We start from the raw sequence: 22,288 nt of genomic DNA, 5'->3' as shown, positions 1-22,288 counted from the left end.
GAATAAATTATGGCTAATTTAACGGAACCCCAACGAATTGAAATTTTGATGATGCTAGGGTACGGGAATCGAGTGCACACGCAAAAAGAAGTAAATGAACTGTTTAATGCCAAATACCCAAACCATCCTATTTCTCAGTCAACAGTTAGTAGAATAGAACACAAATTCATAACTTCAGGTCATGTTAGGGATTTGCCAAGACCAGGTCGTCCAAAAATTTCTGAAGAAACAAAATTAAACGTTCTGCTCTCTGTCGAAGAAAATCCAAACAATGCAACTTCACAAATTTCAGTTGATAATAATATAGCCGGAACGTCAGTAAGACGCATCTGAAAAGCAAATGAATACCGCCCTTATAAAATTAGACTAATACACGAATTAAATGAGGATGATCCTGATCGAAGAAACCAATTTTGCGAGCACATGATGAACATTTGCAATAATAACCGTCAGTTTGTGTTACGAGTTTTGTTTTCGGATGAAGCAACTTTTTGTTTAAAGAGTGTCGTAAATCGGCAAAATTGTCGGTACTGGTCAGTGTCAAATCCACACTGGGCAACTGAGGCTCATATACAGTACGGTAAATCTATTAATGTTTGGGCTGGTATCGTGGAAAATAAAATAATAGGGCCATAATTTTTCGAGGAAAACTTAACAGGACAACGCTATTTGAATTTTCTTCAAGAAGATCTTATCCCTGCTTTGGCTGCCTTATACCTAGACGAACAAGACCAACCAGTATTCCCAGGAAGATGGATAGGACGAAGAGGGCGAATAGAGTGGCCGGCCAGATCACCAGACTTAAATCCCGGCGACTATTTTCTATGGGGGTACTTGAAATGTAAAGTTTATATTGAGAAGCCAAACAATGGTTTTGACCAAGATTTGAAAAATAGAATTAGATATGAAATTAGACGTTTATCACCCTAAATAATTGATAGTGCCTTTACATGAGTTTGTAAACCGTCTTGCTTTCTGCCAAGAATTAAATGGGGATCAGTTTGAATACTTGATACATTAATAAGAGTTTTCACATTTTATAACATTTTATCCTCCATTTTATCTTAATTTGTAAATAGACGTACTTACTTGCTTTGGGTTCTTGTTGGTTAAATGTAAATATTTCTGAAACAGTTGAGATTTGAAATAAGGTGTGTTATACGAAACTTGCCTAGAATTTCGCCTATATTTCATAAATGCAATAAAAAAATATAGCATTCCATTTAAATAAATGACCGATGACGTCATATCTTTTTTTTGTTCTACTCTGTATACAAACATTTATGTGAAATAATGCGCAACTTAAAATAAAAATCGACGGGTCCTAGCGTTTTCTCAAAAAATCATGTCTCATCATCTAATTTTTATCGAATTTATGCGGAACTTTAGGTGTATGTACATGAACACTTTCATTATTTACATCATTATTAAAACACCCAAAACTTTCTAATTTGTTTATTTAAGTAATAATTTTAATTTTTATACATATACACGTACCAATTCTTTTGAAAGAAAATGCATAATTTTTCCATTAGCTATTCCATTCATTAATTTTCAAAGCAGTGGCTACCACCATCATTACCATCTCTTCTCTTGTCAACATTATATTTCCTTATCAAATATATCAGGTCACCTCTTGTTAGCAAATTTAGCCTTACTATTGTGTCATTCTGAATTTTTCTAGCGTCTTTTTCTAGCAATTATTCATTCGTCATACCTACTGTCAATTGCCCAACAACAATGTTTTCTTCAGCCTTAGATAACCTTTTTGTTCTTAACCCGTCTTCATGTCCTACATGTGTTTCAAAAAAATTTACATCAACTAATCCTACAAAAATTAAAATTGTAAAATTTCTTAAAAGTTCTTCTCCGTTCTTAAATTTATTTTGGGTCTGACAAGCATAATCGACTTCCCAATACTTTGTTCTCTCCAAGAGGTATATTCTTCGAAATTCCTAAAATTTAAAAATGATTGTTCTATGAATCTTTATATTGTGAATATTAAACAAAAATGTTTGTTTAAACTATTATAAAATAAGATGTGTAGGTATCGTTGGTACACATAGGACATATAATGTGTTTCTTGTATTCTTGGACAACAAATTCTGGGTGAAACTTCTTAAGATGTCTCTGTTTCTCGTGGATGTGCTTGAAAATTCCTTCTCACAGACTTCGCAGATTGCATTTTGTTGACTGGAAAATACATAATTATTCAGATTAGACCTAAAAAAATTATATCTTACCTTAGTGTTGCCATAATTATCGTAAACAGATACTGCAGCAGCTAAAAAAGTAAAGCAGTAAAGAAATCACTGGACAGTTTACTAGAAATTGAAAATCAAACACTAAAATGTTTGTTTTTGAACTCAAAATTAGCGTAGAACCGAATATTATAGGCAACGGAGTCAACACTAAACACTATGATTGCTGTGAGCACTCAAATAGTGGCAAAATCGATATAAATAATAATTATCGGCGATAATTAAATCATTCAGGAAGCAAAGCAAAAAAAAAATCTGCAATCTAGGTTTGGGAAAACAAAACAAAATTAATATGCCAATGACAATCGCGCGCGAAATTTTACGGACGTAAACGAAGGGATCAATCGGTTTTTGGTCCCGTCTTCAATTCTCATTGGCATATTCGTCTTTTAACGTATGCTGGCGGAAATCGCGCCATTCGCGCCCCGCTTTTTCAATCTTAGTATTGCAATAATGCTACACAGTGCACAGTGAGCGTTTTGGGGCCTAAACAATCTCGTTTAAGCCGTTTTACCGACTATTATCGTTTAATTTTAGGGAGTTTAACTAGGTAAATATGCGGCAATACGTTTCTAAAGTAATATTTTAAAGTTATTTCAATTTCATGTGTGCCATTATGCAGTAGCAATTACGACAATGGCGAACGAATAACACACTAAGAACACCTTTTCAAATCCTCTTAAATAATTACAGCAAAGCCAAAAATAATATTGCCGAGGAAGATTTATTGAAAGAAAAAGTTTTCTGGAAAATCCGAAATTGAAAAAAAAAAAATTCGAAAATGTACTGAAGAGGCCAATGATCCTTAATATGTTTATTTTTTTGTTTTATGACTAATTTACCCATCTATTCACTTTTGACGAATTTAAACTTTTAGGTGATTTGGTTTTTAGATAACTTTTTTTGTTTAGATATTAATTAAGTATATTTATAAATTATTTTTTGTTACCTATATATTTTTGTTTTTGCACTTTTAATAGGCTCGTGTATAATATTTTGTGTTACGTTTTTTTTCAGAAAATATATTATTTGAAATAGAACGTGTCTAATAGTTATCTTGTTTTAACATAATTTTATCCTAGACAGTTATAGCAGTTAAAAATGTTATATATTTTTCTCTACTTACTGAGAGGCTTAAAAATAAAAAGTAACTTTTTAAATTTATGGCTAAAAATAGTCGCTGTTCAATAATTTTTACTTTAACTTACTACGAGTATTAGTTTCCGCCATATTTGAATTTAAATATATTTTCGATGACACTCTGTGTGTTAATTAAACGGGGCAAAGCTGCAATACAGGGCCACTAACGTGACGTCACACCAACGAGTCTCCGGACGCAAATTTCCGTTCCCTATACAAATTGGTGACCGCAGTCATGAAATCGTATAGGTAACGAAAATTGTCTCAACGTTACAAACCCTATTCGATTTCGTGACAAAACAAAATGAAATGTGAAGAATATTCGGTAAAAAAAGACATATATTTATTTCACATATGCGATTTTGCATGTAGTTTATTTTCTAAAATATTTTTTATTAATTTTCTTTCTTCTCTTCTTTTTTTGTGGTTTAGTAATGCGACCAGCCTTTAAGGCTGTTGTTCCTTTGTAATTACTTTTTCTTTGTGCAATTGTAGTTGGTTGAACTTTAATTTTATTGCCGTTACACTTCCTCTTTTGCCAACAATTTTCAAAAATAGATAATATGTGTGATCAAGTATCAATATGTTCTAGACTATCGTTGACTTTTTGATAGTTCGCAGCATGTAATTATTACCGTTTGATTTTACTTAATTTAATGAAGTTATTAGATAGTCTATCTATATCTGCGGAACCTTCCCCATCAGATGTCGTATCGGCGTCAATTCCCGTTTGTAATGAGAAAATTGTGAATTTATATAAATATTAAAATATAAAATGAAAGCTTTATTGATTGGGGATGCAGTCTGCATCCTCAAGAAAATAAAGCTTTCATTTGGAACTGTCAGTCGAGATTTATTTCACTTTATTAAAATATATATGTATATACTTACTATTTCGCACAATTCTTGCGCTTTATTTTGGACTATAGATCTAAAAAGTCATCCTGTTCAGTTGAAGTATTTATATTTTCATTGGTGTCTTGAAATGACATACTTTGAAAGAACGTCTCGTCTATATTATCTCCTAATGCTATCTTTGCAAAAACCACTCTATCGTCAAAGACTAAACAGGGAGCTGTACTTATTTGGGAATTATGTTTAACGTTGTCTGCGCAAAGATGTTTACAAAATGCACCACCGATTCCTGCAAGACATTCACATAATTCTAATTCAGAATGAACAGTATACAGTGCTTTCATTTCAAAACGATCCACCCTTAATAACTTTCTTAAAAATTAAATAAAAAACACGTCAAATTAGATATACAGGGGGACGTTTAATTATGCATTTACTGAAGTTCTGTCAATCACCTCCTCACCTCCAGCTAACCTCGCTTTAATATGTTAAATGGGAACCCCCATCGTGTGATACATCATAGTAAGCAGCGTAAAATTCTCTATTCAACGGTACCAAAAAAAATGAAATCGGTAAATGTGTAAGCAAATAGTTAGCGAAAATGTCTAGAAATAATGAATATTTTATTTACGCCAAATTTTGGTATTTTAAATGAATACTTTTAGTGTGGTACCTACATCATTTTAAAATTCTTACATTTTTTATAATAGATCATCAAAAAAAAAATACAAGCAATTTAGAAGTTAAAATGTGTGGTAACAAACAGTACATTTAGTTCAAGCAAATTATTTATTTTTTTAAGTAAAGAATGTGTACCGTTATTTGCGAGAAAAAAGAGTGTCTTCAAATTTTTTGCAAAAATCTTTGCAGTCTTATAACTTTGTATGTGTATTTATTTCACTTATATTTTTTGCGAAACCTACCTAATAGAAACAAAAAAACACTGCAATACCTTACATTTTTAAGGCGTTTAAAAGGCAGGCGATTTATTATTGTTAAAACTGTCAGTTTGACGCGTGCAATTTTAGTTAAAATAGTGAGTTAATAAAATGGTGTATACGCTAGCCGAAAGAATAGAAATAATTTTCCTTTATGGAGCTCAAGATCGGTGTGCTCGCAGAACCGCGAAAGCATTTAATGAAAGGTATCAAGATAAAAACGTAAGCCATAAATACGTATTAGAATTGATACGAAAATTTGAAGAGACGGGATCGATTTGCAATAAGAAAAAATATGAAAATAGAGTTGTCGATGAAGCATGCCAAGTTGAAGTACTAGGACAATTTGCTATGGATCCAACTTTGTCTATACCAAAGGCCGCAAAACTAACAAATATTTCCACTGGTGCCGTACATAAAGTTAAAAAAAAAAATAAGTTCTTTCCTTATAAAATTCATATTCTTCATGAACTCGGAGAAGATGATTTTGATAGGAGAATTCAATTTTGTGAAGTGATGTGCCAGCGAATTGACGACGATCCCCATTTATTGAAGAACATTTGCTTCAATCGGGCCATTTTTTTTGGAAAAAAGCTTGACTGGCGAAATTTATTTAAACCTTTTAGAAAATGCAATATACCCTTCCATCATCCAATCTATGGAAAATCAAGTAGATTAACATGGTGCTATATTATTGAATGAAAATAATATACATTTTCAGCAGGATGGAGCTCCCGCGCACTACACTTTGGTAGTTCGAGAGTGGCTTGATGAAAATATTCGAGAAAAGTAGATTGGCAGACGTGGTGCAATCGAATGGCCTGCGCGGTCTCCGGACCTAACCCCACTAGACTTTTTTCTTTGGGGCTACTTAAAAAGCAAAGTTTATAAAACCCCGCCTGAGAGTATTGAGAATTTAAAAAATAGAATATTCTAAGAATGCAGAGAAATTAGCGGGCAGACCCTTGCCAATGTTCGTGAGGAGTTCGAAAATAGGCTTTTTTATTGTCTTGCTAATAACGGCGCGCATTTTGAACATTTAATAAAATACATTTGTTAAACTAATTAAATTTGTTTTTCTACCCTACCGATTTACACTTTAATTGCTTCTTGGTCAATCAATTTTATTTTTTTTTTACAACCATTGATAGCATAATAAATGCCCTTTAAAATAATGTATCACACCATGGGGTAGCCATTTGACATACCAAAGTTTGGCGTAAATAAAATATTCATTATTTCTAGACATTTTCGCTAACTATTTGCTTACACATTTACCGATTTCATTTTTTTTGGTACCGTTGAATAGAGAATTTTACGCTCCTTACTATGATGTATAACACGATGGGGGTTCCCATTTGACATATTAAAAAGAGGTTAGCTGGAGGTGAGGAGGTGATTGACAGAACTTCAGTAAATGCATAATTAAACGTCCCCCTGTATATTTAATTTGACGTGTTTTTTTTTTTTTTTTTTTTTTTTTAAGAAAGTTATTAAGGGTGGATCGTTTTGAAATGAAAGCACTGTATATCAAATCCGAATCTTTTCCAGAGCTCACATGGAATACATTTTTCTGTTTTTTTTTTAACTGTAAGTTTAGTTGCTTTGATGCAAATTTTTTTGTAGTCAAGTTCAGGTTTCGATACTCGAAAACTAGCATATTTTTGTATACGTCTCTAATGGTGCTTCTCTAATACTTTGATAACCAGTTCAATTAAAGCCACCGGATTGAATGCTTTGTACCGTTTTAAGACAATATCTTTAAAAACTCGAATGCAGGCCTCCACAAGATTGTTTAACCGATTTATGGCCAAGGATAGAAATAAAACTTAAAATTTTTAAATTATATATTTTAATTATGAAAACACATTACAGAAACACATATGTGAAATCAAAAAAGAAATAAATCTGCTACTTTCTGAAATAAGTGGTGTTGCGTAAACGCATCAACGGCCTATAGTGTTAAGTGATATTGCCGAAAACAGTCAGCGTGTAAATAAATATTGCAACGCTCACAAATATAAATTGTTTGACTTCTACATACACATCTTCTTCGGGAGTCAGTCCTACTGATTACATGTCCAGAGTAATCAACCCTCATTTCACTGGGTGGTTCTAATGGAAGTGGTCTAGCGACAAAGTCCTCCGTTTTTAATAAGCGTACGGCGATGAATAATTTAAAATTAATTTGTGACATTTTATTGTGATTCATCGTGTTGTAGAGTTTCCAGGAATTTACAAGAGTACTGTCTATTGTATTTTTAAATAGTGGCCACCACCATTTCTTACCCATCACTATAATTTGCCACGCCATTATCATGTAAATCTACTCCTCCCATGTATTTATTATATCTTGAAATTACAGCTGGTTGTGGGATTGACACTTCTTTTTTGGATTTTCTATTATATCTTTTAGTAGAAGTAAGAAGTTCTACATGATAATGGGTACTAATTGCTAGACTTGTCTAGACACACTTGTGACAGGCAATTTCAGTTATTTGGCCGGTGATGCGAGAACGCAACAGCATAATTGATGACCTAGTTAGGAAAACCCTGGTTCAACTAGGCCCCGGTTTTTAATTTTATGGTGTAGCTTGGAATGTAATTAGTGTTAAAAAAATACAAAAATTTGAAAATAAAAACATTAAATAGGAGTATATGATTTTTAAAAATGTGCGGCCATATATAAGAAAAAATCCGGCCTTTTAAAAAATTCGTACAAGAAAGCAAATGAAAAAAATGGTTCAAATTTAATTCTGTCACTTTTGTTCAACCTTGCGTCAATGGTACCAGCCCATATTTCAGGCGAAAAAAGCACTATTTTTTGTAGATAAATCATTAGCGCAGTGTTGCGTATACGCATCACTGGCCATAAATGGGTTAAGCAATCTTCTGGTTAAGCAATCTTGACGATATGCAATAGACCATTCAGATTTTCTTCGTATTAAGTTTTCAAGTTATTTTAAGAATTGTGGGTATTATTTTATAACTAGATCATTCTCGAAAGCTGCATCAATTAATTCATTGCAGTCAATGACATTTGTAGCGTATAAAATTTCACGAATAATCAACATGATTGGTCTACAGTCTACTAGTTCGATTTTCTGTTTGTGATCCCAAAGCCACCTCCAAACAACTTGACAAACATGAAATGAACATAACAGCAACCTTAAAGATGGAAAAACTCTAAACAAAGATCTGCTCAAAGCTTTTCGTTCAGGTGTTGAGTCATCTGTCATGAAAACATTTGCTTCCAAGTAATTTTTTTAGTGCAATAAATGCATTGACATAATCATTTTCTGCTTGGCCATTATGGATTATACATCCTAGTGGTATACCCCCAATCTTTGTTGATGCTATAAAAAAGGTAATACTGGTCTCGCTTTTATCACAACTAGCTGTAGAATCAACAAAAATAGTTTCGGCCGCAAATGTATTATTATGTGCTCTTGCCATTATGGGGGTAATTATACAAATTGTTATAGGAGATTCTTGTAAAGATATCATGACACCCATTGCTTTATATACAGCTACTTCAATATTTAGAACAAAATATTAATTATTTATTTAATATTCATGCACCCTACAGAACTATAAGAGTCAGTAAAAAGCCAGCTCCCTGGTTGACAGACACCTTAAGACTTATTTTAAAGGAACGTGATAAGGCTTTGACTAAATACAAAAATCACAAGTGTTTAGAAAATTGGAGATATTACACGGAGTGTCGTAATTTTGCGTTGGCATCAATAAGACGAGAAAAAGCTGCATATCTTGCAAGCTTGGAGAGTGACAAAACTGGTAAAAAACTTTGGAAAGGTCTAGAAACTTTAAATATTAAAACAACCAAGAATAATAACGAGCTGCCGTTTAATATATCTGATCCAAATCAAATAAATGATTTTTTTGTAAGTGTTTTTAATAAATCTGATAAATGTGTAAACAAAATTAACTTCTACTCCAGTAATAAATTTAACGAGGATAATTTTCATTTTTCTTTAGTAGACCAACGTACTGTCGAAAAAACTATAAAAAATATTAGGTCCAATGCCTCTGGTATGGATAACATAACTCGACGTATGTTACACTTATGTCTCCCTGATATACTGGATCATGTCACTCATATTATAAATTGTTGTTTGGAGGTAGGATATTTTCCTACGGCCTGGCGTGAATCAGTGGTATGTCCGATTCCCAAATCCTCCAGTCCTGAAATTATTCAAGATTTGCGTCCGATAAGTTTGCTTCCCGTAATCTCCAAAGTTCTCGAAAGAATAGTCTATATGCAGCTGTCATCATTTTTAATGTCAAATAATATCCTCCCTTCCCATCAATCTGGTTTTAGGAAACATCATAGCACAGCTAGTTCACTTCTAAACGTCACCGATAATATCATGCGAGCTCTTGACAAAAAGATTTCAGCCATTATGATAGCCCTTGATTTCTCGAAAGCATTTGATGTCATCGATCATGATTTGCTTGTAGCGAAACTGAAATATTATGGCTGTAGTGAGGTTGTTTTGTCCTTTTTTAAAACTTACTTATGGCGTAGAACCCAGAAAGTGAGGGTGAATAATGAATATTCTGCTTCGAAAAATATTATTTCTGGTGTCCCACAAGGGTCGATCCTAGGCCCATTATTATTTCTTATATATACTTCAGATTTACCCGGTCTAGTTGAAGATTCTGAAATACATCAGTATGCTGATGATACTCAATACATACATTATTTTGACTCTGCTAATTTTGATAACGTGGCTGATACTATTAACGCTGATCTGAACGTAATAAATCAATTTTCAAAAGAGCATAACCTTGTCATTAATCCTAATAAAACAAAAATGGTTTTGTTTTCAAACCGAGGATCGCATAAAAATATAATGGAAACTGTTCACATTCAATTGGATAACGAAACTATTTTGTTCTCTGATACTGTGAAGGTTCTGGGACTTACAATAGACAATTCTTTAAGGTTTAAGGAACATGTTAATACTCTTCTGCGGAGGTGTTATTTACGCATGCGTATGCTTTATACCAATAAACACATTTTAAATTTTAAAACTAGGAAAAAACTTGTAGTGGCTCTTGTTTTATCTATTCTAAATTACTGCCTTATAGTTTATTATCCTTGCTTAGACCAAATAAATCGTTACCGCCTGCAACGCGTGCAGAATACTTGCTGTAGATTTATTTTTAATCTCGGAAAGTTTGATCATGTATCAGACTTTATACTTCAGTTGAGGTAGTTAACGCTACCTTACCTATTCAAATTCTTCACTTCTACTTTTCTTTATCGATTATATGTTAGTCAAAGACCTGAATATCTTTTTGAAAAGTTAATACCAAGAAACCATGTTCACACTCGAAATATTAGATACAATATCTTGACCATGCCGTTAAGTTCTTTAATACTTATAAACCAATATTTAATACTTCGTTAAATGTGTATAGGAAATATTATAAACTTTTGTTTTTAAATCAATCCAAAATATAGTCTAGTGTTCTAGAAGATGAATACTTTATATATACTTATTTCTTTTTTTGTTTTTTTTTCTCGTTTTCTCCATTTAAACTGTGAATGTTAGGAAGGTTAAGAGTTAAAGAGTAGCTTTAAGCTAATCTTCGCCTTCTTGGCAATGTAGTATTAAGTAATATTGTAAGATTAATATTGCTTTTTTTTTTAATAAAGACATATTATTATTATTATTATTACTACTTTCGTTTTCATAAGGTCAATAGTAGAATGAATGCTTCCATTTCCACAGTTCTCTTCTCTAATAAAATAATCAGGTTAAAAAGTTGATTTTTTTTGTTTTTATTTATACATACCTCCATTTTTCAAAAAGATGATAAATATGTCGGTCTGTGGGATTTATCTGAGCATTGCTTAGAGTCTTTAAAATATCACTTTCATCGGCGTCGACAATAAAATTATTTTCGTGATATATTTTGCTTTCAGCAGGTCCTAGACGAGCAAAGCATTTGTCTCCTCAGATACTCGCAAATAACTATATGCTTCAGTGACATGAACTTTGTGGGAGTGGTTACCGATTATCTAAAAATATTTAATTCTAACGGCCGAATTGGATTAAATTTTTTTTTTCATAGTTTACAACATTTTACTAGTCAAGCTTTTTTATTTGATACCCATATTGAGAGTGCTACAAAAACATATGTAATCCGCCATTTTGTAGCGGCAGTCATCTTGGATTTACAATGATACAAAATATATTAAATTGAAGAAGTGAAGGTTTATACCAAATATCAGATCAATCTGTCAACAGGAAAGGGGTCAAATTTCAATCACTAAATTTGATCCAAATAAATAAATAAATAAATAAACAAACATGGCAAGGTAAATAAAACCGTTTAATAAGACATTCTACTTACCTTTATCGTTGTGTTGAGTTCAACGCGCATTAATTTGTCAATTCTTCGAGCATTAGCATTATTTATTCTTACTCAAATAAAAATTTTCATGTTGCACTTCTTATTACGCTGCCTAACAGATTTATGGGATTTGCATAATTTCTTTTTACGATCCAATTTGTTTTGAAAGCTTCAGAATATTCTTTTATTCATTTTTTTGTTTCTTCTGCACATAGCTCAGGCGAAAATTTTGTTCACAATTCTAAGGTTTCATTTTCTTTCTTTACAAATTTACAGTCACTATCAAAACGCTGGACAACATTTAAGAAATTTGTTTGGAAAGACATTATTAAATCAATTTAAATAAATGTAGTGCCTTAAGTCTGTGTACTAGTCTTAAAACTGGACTAATTTTTCTGGCAAATTACACCGCGCAGCACCGAAAAAATGGCGAAATGATGCAATTTCTACGTGAATTATTGTTCATCCCCTCAAGTAAATGGCCGTCCATCGCGTAGTTTGTCTTAGCGAAACCTGTGTTAGGCACGAAATCGTATAGGGTTTGTAGCGATTGAAGCACCTTCCATTGCCTACACGATTTCTTGACTGCGGTCACCAATTTCTATAGGGAACGGAAATTTGCTCTCCGGACCGATAGACTGTCAACGGTATAATGCGACTCGACGTCCTTTTAAGATTTACTTTCTCATTTAGATATTTTTTTGATCTAGTGTGTCACACCCACGCCGCGCCGTTCCTTAAGTGCCTTTCCAGCACCTTGAAGTCTTTTGCAAACATTTTGTACTTAAAATTTGTAGATACCAGAAATGTGTAAGAATGTTTTGTCACAAACCTGCACAATTCCCAAAGTTCTTGAATTTACAAAGTACGTTATAGTAATTCCTTTTCCGGGACCATTGTTAACACTTGGTCGCCGTCTTTTGGGAATATTTTATGAAGTGTATTTCAAAATAAAACTGTCTTGTAAAACCGTTTCAGACATTCAGTAAAATGATTTGTGAAATCCCGGTATATCATGCATTGGAAATTTCCTTTCTTGTAAACTCAAGCCGTCTTCTGAGGTAATCCTTTGGGACCCCTTCTGCAAAAAATGTTAAAACGGGTTTTATTAAGAATTAATTAAAATATTATATTAATAATAAATTAAGTTAAATGGAATTTTTAAAATACGGAAAAAATCAACATTGAAAATTATATTATTAACTTTTTTTTATCTTAGGGAACTTACCTTGCTCTTTTTAAGAGCTTATTCTCCCAAGCATCTTTATTTCGTGAGTTTCGTCTTCCTTTCCGTTCATTTTAATGCAAAACTACCAGAATCAAAACCTCATAATGCCAAATATAAGAAATAAAATATGTTTTAGTACCGATAAATATTTAGGCTTATGCAGAGATAACAAAGTCAGCGCTTTTACGCACAAATTTTGAAAATGGATAAAAGTACTTTTGGAACTCATTGCCTCATAAATTTTTTGGTTTTAGTTTTAATTGAGAGCGCTTTATTTCTTTTTATTAAAAAGATGTGTACAAACGTCTATTGGAACCCGACTTTGAAAGCTGGTTTAAAATAGACGACCCAGCGAATTTGCGGACTGTATCTTCGTCAAGTTACATCCAATTTTACATATTATAAAAGCTACTTTTACCCTCTTATGAATATGGAATATTCTGCGAATTACATGTAGCGATAGACTATACCATTTTTACTTTTCATTATTTTTAGTTATACCGGGTGGTGCGTCGCCGAGCGGAACATAGGAAAACCCATGTAAATTTTAAGGGGGTCAATTATTGGCTTTCCTGTACATTTTATAGAAAAAATGTAAGATAACTTTTTGAAGAAACCAATCTGGCAAACCCTTGTGCAAAGTTTCAAAAAATTTTAATAAGCGAATCTTGAATTATTCAATTAAATGTAACTGCAAAATTAGCGAATTTTCGGTTCAGGTAAAACCAAATGGGCACCAGTAAAATGAATATTGTCACTGACGTGAGGACAAATCAGTGACAGTCGATATTTGAAAACAAGTATGAATTATTTAATCGACGAAAAAATAGCCATAATTAAGTGGTATTATGCGGGAAACAGTTTTAGAGCAGTATCTGAAATGTTTTCAGTTTATTTCCCCACCAAGCCCATTCCGTCCATTTCAACTATTAAACGTATTGTCAATAAGTTCGAGTCCAAAGGTACCGTAATAAATCATTGTAAATGTTGAACTCAGGATATCGAAAATAGAGCCCAAGAAAGAGAGAACAAAGATCTTAATATTCTATTGAGTGTGGAGGAAAACAAGATGGTTAGTACGAGGGTTTTTGGGCAAGAGGTAAATAAACATCATACAACGGTATTGCGCACTTTTAAAAAATGGTTGGCCGGCCCATAAGGCCCGTATGGTTAGAGAGTCCTTGGAAAATGATTTTAACGGCAATATTATTGGTCCACGGTACCGGATACTTTGGCCAGCCAGGTCACCTGATCTTTCACCGAATGACTTCTTTTTGTTGGGTCATTTAAAAAGTGTCATTTATAAAAGTGTAAAATTTGAGAATATAAACCAGTTACAAAACGCTATTTCTTTAGAATGTAATAAAATTTCCCAATATCAACTTTGTAACGTTAGAAATTAATTTTATGATCGGTTAGGATATTGTTTCGCTGTTAATGGGAGGGTTGTTTAAACATTTGATTAATTGATGTTTTTATGTAATTCTCTATTATTTCTAAAAAAGTTATTATATTTTATTTTATTTTCCCACGCTTAGTAAATATTAAGAGTTCTGTTCTCCCTTTTTTCGGATCTATTTTCGATCTTCTGAGTTAAATATTGCAATGTCTTTGAACTCGAATTTACTAACAATAGGTTTAATGGTTGAAATGGACCAGATAGGCATGATGGGAAAATAAATTGAAAATATTTCAGATACTGCTATTGGTTTAATTAAATTCTCTAAGTATGATAAAATTATTTTTTTAATAATCGATAATAATAATTATTATTGGTTTAACTTCATCGTTATATTAAATAAAAGTTTAGATCAAAAAGTAATGTCAACGTGTCTTACTTTGAATGTATGGTTGTGAGATTGATAAAACGAAAAAAAAATTTCTTGTATTCGGCTGTACGTCAGATTTGACAAAGCCTTATAACAAATTGTTTGCTGGTGGCTGAACCGAAAATTTGGTAATTTTGCAATTACATTTAATTGAATAATTCAAGATTCGCTTATTAAAATTGTTTGAAACTTAAACAAGGGTTTGCCAGATTGATCTCTTCAAAAAGTTATCTTACATGTTTTCTGTAAAATGTACAGGAAAGCCAATAATTGACCCCCTTAAAATTTACATGGCATTTCCTATGTCCGCTCGACGACGCACCACCCGGTATGTTTAATAGAACAACAGTTAGTAGTAATCTCCTTTATATTAGGGAACTTCACCTAAATGGGTTTTAGCTACCCTAGCTAGTTTATACTGGAGGGTGAGAGGCAACTTTAGAAGAGCGCTTGACTGCTTAGACATGGCGTTCCAGAATGCACCCAAGGATGAGAGCGACGTAGTTTTAGTTTCAATCGCATCTACAGTTTATATGCTGGGATTAAAGGTAAAATAAATTATTTTAAATAATCTAATATTAATAAAATGTTAATAGCGCGCTAATTAAAAAATACTTAACTAAAGAGTTAAACAAATGAAAAATGTAATAATAAGTAGGGTGTTCCATGTAAAAAACGCAACATTTATGTGAGTCTTTTATTTTGTATGTAACTGTTTTTTTATTATGATTTTCCAATTTTCTGACCTAAAATACGTCGATTGGCTATCAAAAAATATGCAGTTCTTTCTCTTAAATGGAATATCTTATACAAGATAACAGAACATGCAAATAGCTTATTCAAGGGTTATCTGTTATTAAGCGTAGTAAGCGGTTAAACTTAAAAAAAGATTATTGTCAGCATGATAATTATTGAAAATAGTTTAAACGATAACTTTTGTGTAATGTTCCGGCTAAGTGACCGGCTCTGAATGTTCTTGAGAATTTATAGGACATCTGAAAATTGAAAAAAAGGCAACATGAACGGTCTTAAAATCATAAAGTGAGTAGCAAATGGAAGGGTCCGTTTTGGTGTGTAAAACACTCGATGCACAAAAATGGTCAATTGATTTATTATAAACGTACCAGGTTATATATACATTAATAATGTTCCTCGGCTAGAGTTCAGCACCTAATAATGGTAGAAACTTAAACAAACAAATTTTCATAAAAGTGGCCCGAAAAGAATGCTGGAAATTATTTTGAAGTTCGCACTCAGCCGCTAGAGGGCGTTGCTGACAACTATTTTTCCAGCAAAAAAACTTGCAATAACGTGCGTCTAAAAATAATATAGTAATAATCTGATAATCTGTAAAGATATCCCCACAAAAAAGTTTTGAGATAAATTTCTGTCAGATGTTAAATAAAGTCGTCGGGGAGTTTTTAAAGTGAGAAAAATAGGTGAAAGTTGGCTCTGGGTTAACCGATTTTTTTAAATAACTTGTGTTTTACGGGCCATTTATTGCTTTATTTTTTTTACCGTAAAATTATTGCTCTTTGCTTTTCCTAAAATCTGCTAGGGGGCGTTGTTTTGTGACATACTATTCGATGATTTATTTCGAAAAACTTAAATGCAACCATATATATTATTTACGCCGTTAAATGCAGGAAATAAAGCTTTACAAGCTGGTGAAAAGCGCACCTCAATATCACTTTTCAAACTATTATTCAATTTAACTTCTGATTTAGCATTATCAGTTGTGCTCCTCTGAGTTCTGCGGTTATATACAAGTGAAGCGACTGTATAGCATTTCCTCTAAAACTATACAGTATTGGACAAAATTAGAGAGACTTCTCTATTTGCCAACTCCAATTTTTTGTACTTGAAATAATATTAATATTTGTTAAGCAGTGTATACCGGAGTTGACAAGAATTCTATTATCAACAATTCATTTTTGTAGCTCATGTTTACATTTATTTAAAGAATGTTTTTAACATTGATAAAAAATTACTGCGACAGAATTAAAGAGACTCATTTTGTATTTAGTTTCGCTGAAGTCGCGATTAGTTTAATTTCTGAAATTATAGAAGCCTATAACTCAGGTCGCTCACAAAAATTAATAAAAGAGCAATTCAACGTCAGTAAACAAATGGTTTCTAGAACAATAAAAAATTATCAGCTCCGTGGAAGAGTGACAAACCTTAAAAGAGGTGGCCGCAAGAGAAAAACCTCAGTACTGCTGGACAGGAGAATTAAACGACTAAGTCAGAATAATCCGCGTCTATCTTCAACACAGATTTTAGCTGAATTGGAGGCGCCTGGGGTTTCATCCAGGACTGTGCAGCGGCGATTAGTGGAGGCGGGGCTTCCTGGAAGGAGACCAGCAAAAAAAGCCCATCTATCAAAAAAAAATGTAGCTGCTAGAATGTTATTTGCAACACGTCACCGTTACTGGACAGCTAAGGACTGGAATAAGGTTTTGTTTAGTGACGAGTCTAAATATAATATTTTTGGAAGTGATGGAGCGCAGTTCGTACATCGCCCAGCAAACAAAAGGCTTGATCCAAAATATGTTTCTGGTACTGTGAAGCACGGAGGTGGCAATTTAATGGTTTGGGGTTGTTTTTCGGGTTATGAAATGGGTCCTATCCACAAAATTGAGGGCACTATGGATAGGTTTATGTATCGGACTATACTGGAAGATGTAATGTTGCCTTACGCCGAATGGGAAATGCCGCTAAGATTCACGTTCCAACACGATAACGACCCCAAACATACGGCCAAACTTGTGAAGGAATGGTTTTTGGCTAACAAAATTCAAGTTTTAAAATGGCCACCGCAATCGCCGGACTTGAACCCAATTGAAAATCTTTGGGAGATTATAGAGAAAAAGATTCGCACTAAAAACATCGGGAATCGTGCTCAATTATTTGAAGAAATCGAGAATGCCTGGAAATCAATGGATCCGGCTGTAATTTCGAATCTCATTGGATCGATGCCGAATAGATGTGAAAAAGTTATCCAGAATAAAGGGTACTGGACAAAGTATTAGGTTAGTTTCATTAGTATAGGGTACAAATGTACTTTAAGGATAAGTCTCTCTAATTTTGTCGCACAGAATTTTTTGCATTTTTTTATTTTTCCTAATAAATCTTGAGAAATGTTTTTTTTTTTTAAATTTATTTTAGTGCCTTTTTAAACTACTTCAAAACATAACATCCTTCAGCACAAAAAGAGGAATTTAATCATTTTTATCTTACATAAAAGACGTAAGTAGTCAAGTCTCTCTAATTTTGTCCGATACTGTATTTTTCTGCTTTATCCAGTAACATTTTATGATCTACACAATGTTATGTTCTTACTCTCCAGGTGTTCCCGGATAGCCTTTGCGAACTTAAATAATAATAATTTATTAATATAAATTGTTATTGAACGTCTCTTTGAATAGGTATATTGCCTTGCAGACCGAACAATGGCATCATTAGAGAGCTCTAGAATTCTTGTGCAGTTAGCCAATTCTAATACGTTTAAAAAACTGGAAATAAGACTAATGGGTGTGTCATTTTTGAAGTCACTGATTTCTATTTTTTTATAAATCTGAGGTCTTTTTTTTAAATATCACTAATCTTACAGATAGAGACTTGACAATATTTGTTGGAATCTCGTCTTCACCACTACTCTATTTTGTAACTTACATGTCCATAAGTTCTTTATTGATAAATGGTCTGAGATACAGAGATTGATTGCTAGCCTTAACATTAAATTAAATAGTATGTGTGTTTTAAGAATTTACTTGTTATTTTTTTGTAATTTAAAAATGTATACTCTTTTCAGGACCAATGCAGTAAATTTCTCACTATTGCGTTTAAAGTAAATTATGTGGAGCCCGCCACAAACTTTTTTCTCGCCTTGCTGCACTACCAGAATGAAAATCCACTTTTAGCAATATATTATCTAAAAAGTACATTGAGGGTAGAACCGGACTTTTACAATGGGGAGGCGGAGAGGTTATTAAAAATTTGGTCTTGTAGGATCAAACTCGGATACACCTTACGACCTGGTAAGCAAAATAACTTTGTTGAAGGATTTAAAAAAAAATTATAATTAATTTTTATTTTAGGTTCATTGATATGATTAAGCTGATTTGTTGTACTTTTACTAGTCATTATGATGCACATCTTAATTTTTGTAGGTATGTATGGATATTATATACAGTGCGGCTTTTAATTGTTCCCTCCCCCTCCCTCTTATCTTTTGAATGCGTTTATTTACAAATTTGATGTTAATGATCCCAACAATTATCGCGGTATAGCTCTTGTCAACTGTATTGTGAAACTTTTCACAACGATAATTTTAAGAAGACTGGAGGTATGGTCAGACAAGAACAATTGTATTCCTGAGTGTCAAAGTGGCTTTCGAAAGTCCAGAGTCTGCTCAATTGCATTTGCGTCTTAGAGGGTGAAAAGTTTATGCACTTTTTATTGATTTTAAAAGAGCATTTGACTCACTTTCACACGACCTTTTGTGGCAGAAACTTTACACGTTTGGGCTGTCAGCATCAGTTATTTCTATTATACAGTCGTTATATACGATTATGCCAGTTTTAGGGTAAAACGTAGCAACGAGCTTACCAGGAAGTTTCTGGTGTCGGGAGGAGTTCTACAGGGAGAATCTTTGAGCACCTTTTTATTTTCACTATTTTTATGTGACTGAACTATTTTTTCGGGGTCGAGGACTCGATGGTATTGATATTGACAGTATTTCTGACATCCTTGCTTTATTTGCCTTGTACTGCGATAATGCAGTTTTTCTGTACTACTCTAAAGTCGATATGCAGCGAAAATTACGGGCTCTTGAAGATTACACACATCAAAACGGACTTACTGTCAATTTAAATAAAACCAGAATTATGATCTTTGCTAGGGGAAGTGGCCATCGAGCTAGTCATGATTTTAAATATGAGGGCGAAAAAGTGGAGACAACAAAGAAGTATGTTTACCTGGGGGCATCTTTTACCTCTTCATCATTGTTTAACGTTATATTGGAGTTGTTCGCGGTCCATCCATACCAGTTGGTCGACAAAGATGACACTATAATTCACTTGTTCTGAGCGTCTTACTTAATAATGCTGCAATTTGGAGTTTGCGTTTGCAACATTGAAGTTTTGGAACGTGTACAGGTCAGTTTTTTCAAAAAGTTGTTTTATCTTCCTGCCAATACACCTGACAGCATTTGCGCCTAGAATTTGGTGTAACATGCCTTTCTTTAACTATTTCTAAATTAGCTATTAATTGGCTAATCAAACTTTTATCTATTAAACCCTCCAGATACTCACAAATCTGCTATAGGAGACAGGTGGAACTTGAAAACCCTGACCCTTCATATAATTGGATTCAGGAAGTAAAGAATTTATTTTTTTCAAAAATTGAATTTAGAATGCCATTTATTTCATTAATGAGTACCTACCTAAAGAAGAATAAAGTCTTGTTGGATAAATTTGAACAGGTTTTTGTTCAAAAAGACCTTGCATTTGCACCTGCTTCAGCATTTTCTCTCTTTTATAGCTGTTTTTCAAACGTCCAAAAGCCAAAAACTAATTTACAATTTAAGAGAATTTCTTTTAAGTATTTGAAGTTTCTTTGCTAAGCCGGACTGCCAATTGCCGTTTTTTTAAGGCTACTTTTGATGGATTTTCGTACTCTATAGATCTTGACGACATGTGCACTATACAGTGTTATTTTTATAATAAGGTCATGCTTTTGGGGGATGATAGGGGACGTTCAAATATAACTTTTGATATAAGACACTATGGGTCGGAAATGCCTCAGAATTTTTAGTTTTTTGACTATTTAAGATATCGGTGTCAAATTTTCTCAATAAAGCTACCTAATAAAGATGCTTTAAATGTAAAAAGTAAATATTTTAGTTTCAACCAGTGGCGTAGATCAGATAGGCATTAGAGTAATTTATTAATAAAAAAAATAGTACGCCACTGATAATCACAAATTTTAAGAATCCTTGGTTTATTTAACAGAAAAAAAGGTATCCTGCATCTTTTTTCCAAAAGGCACCATTTTATCAGAATACTAAGGAAAAAAAAATTTATTGGATGACGTTAAAAAATACTAAATAATAAATAATAATAATTAATAATTAATTTAAAAGGTGCTCAAAGTGGCCGCCATTTTGTTGGATACAGAGCCTGCAGCGTAATGTTAAATTGTCGTGAATTTTCTGAATAACTTCACCCCTATCTTTAATTTCGCCTGCAGCTACTGCAATGCGAGCCAAAAGATCATGTTCATCTGGCACAGGTGTAGAATAAATAAGTTGGTCTAAACGACCCCACAAATAAAAATCACAGGGATTTAAATCGGGGGAGCGCGCTGGCCAAGCCACTGGGCCTCCCCTCCCAATCCAACGTCTAGGATATCTTTGGTTCAAATATTCCCTGACAACGCCACCATAGTGTGCCGGACAACCATCATGTTGAAGCCACATTATTTGCCGAACATCAAATGGCACATCTTCTAAAAGTTCAGGCAGTACATCTCGAAGAAAAATCAAATAATTCCCTGCAATGAGACGTCTTGGAACTACGGACTCTACGGACCAATCATATTCTCCTTAATCAATTCTCCCCTACAATGCCTGCCCAAACATTCACAGAGAATTTTTGTTCGTAGCCACGGATAAATTTAGCATGAGGGTTTTCATCAGCCCAGACATGATTGTTTTTTGGGTTGAAATGTCCCTCTCGGCAAAACGTTGATTCGTCACTAAACAAAATAGCTTGGCGAATGTCTGGGTGTTCAGCCCCTTGTTGAAGATACCAAGTGGCAAACGCGAACCTATTAGCATAGTCTTGGGGCAACAAGATAATGCAAAACTTTCCAAACCAACGTTTGGCTTATCCTCAGGTGATCAGCAATTTTTCGGGTACTTGTATTTGGATCCTCTTCAATATTGTGATATTGTGGTATTTCCTCCTTAACATTATCACGAATAGGTCTTGCACGAACTCTTATGCCTGGGTTCACCTAAAACAAAAAGTACATGTTAATTTTTTGTTTTAATTTTTTTTAAGTAGGTACTTACTTGTAATTGTCCTCTCTCACGTAGACTCCTGTCGACCTTAAGAAAAAATCTTCTCTCTGGGACCATTCGATTGGGAAAACGTTCAGCATAAATCGCGCGAGCCAATACAGCATTTTCTCTGGATTCACCAAGGGTTAAATGCATATCTGCCAATTCATTCCACGTAAATGGCTCCTTAACATCCAAAATAAAGCAACGGCAGAACAACTACCTTATTTAAATTAATCAGGAAGATGACGTTATAACAAAGTTTTGATTCGTATGTCAAAAATATCCTAACAACCGTCAAAGCTATTAGTTATTTTGTTATCATGTCCCTCTTTGCAATTTGCGTGGCATTGAGTTAGCGGATATGCACACTCGGCGAATCCGATGAGTTCGTGCGAGACCAAATACCGAAATTAAAGATAGGGGTGAAGTTATTCAGAAAATTCATGACAATTTAACATTACGCTGCAGGCTCTGTATCCAACAAAATGGCGGCCACTTTGAGCACCTTTTAAATTAATTATTAATTATTATTATTTATTATTTAGTATTTTTTAACGTTATCCAATAATTTTTTTCTCCTT

At 33.3% G+C, this 22,288-nt stretch overlaps 1 protein-coding gene across 5 annotated transcripts in view; it reads left to right on the top strand.

Annotated features, from left to right (window-relative positions):
* LOC126737981 (tetratricopeptide repeat protein 17-like) overlaps positions 1–22,288 on the top strand; it is a 212,763-nt gene that overhangs the window by 50,766 nt on the left and 139,709 nt on the right. For all 5 annotated transcript variants that reach the window (XM_050443125.1, XM_050443124.1, XM_050443123.1 and 2 more), the window contains 3 exons: positions 15,013–15,186; positions 18,453–18,678; positions 18,739–18,810. In XM_050443125.1, the coding sequence (XP_050299082.1) occupies positions 15,013–15,186; positions 18,453–18,678; positions 18,739–18,752 (414 nt within the window). In that variant the 3' untranslated portion in view covers positions 18,753–18,810. The remainder of the gene's footprint in view (positions 1–15,012; positions 15,187–18,452; positions 18,679–18,738; positions 18,811–22,288) is intronic.

The sequence above is a fragment of the Anthonomus grandis genome, chromosome 6 (genome assembly GCF_022605725.1).
Source record: "Anthonomus grandis grandis chromosome 6, icAntGran1.3, whole genome shotgun sequence".
NCBI lineage: Eukaryota > Metazoa > Arthropoda > Insecta > Coleoptera > Curculionidae > Anthonomus > Anthonomus grandis.
This window is presented reverse-complemented; position numbering and strand designations above follow the sequence as displayed.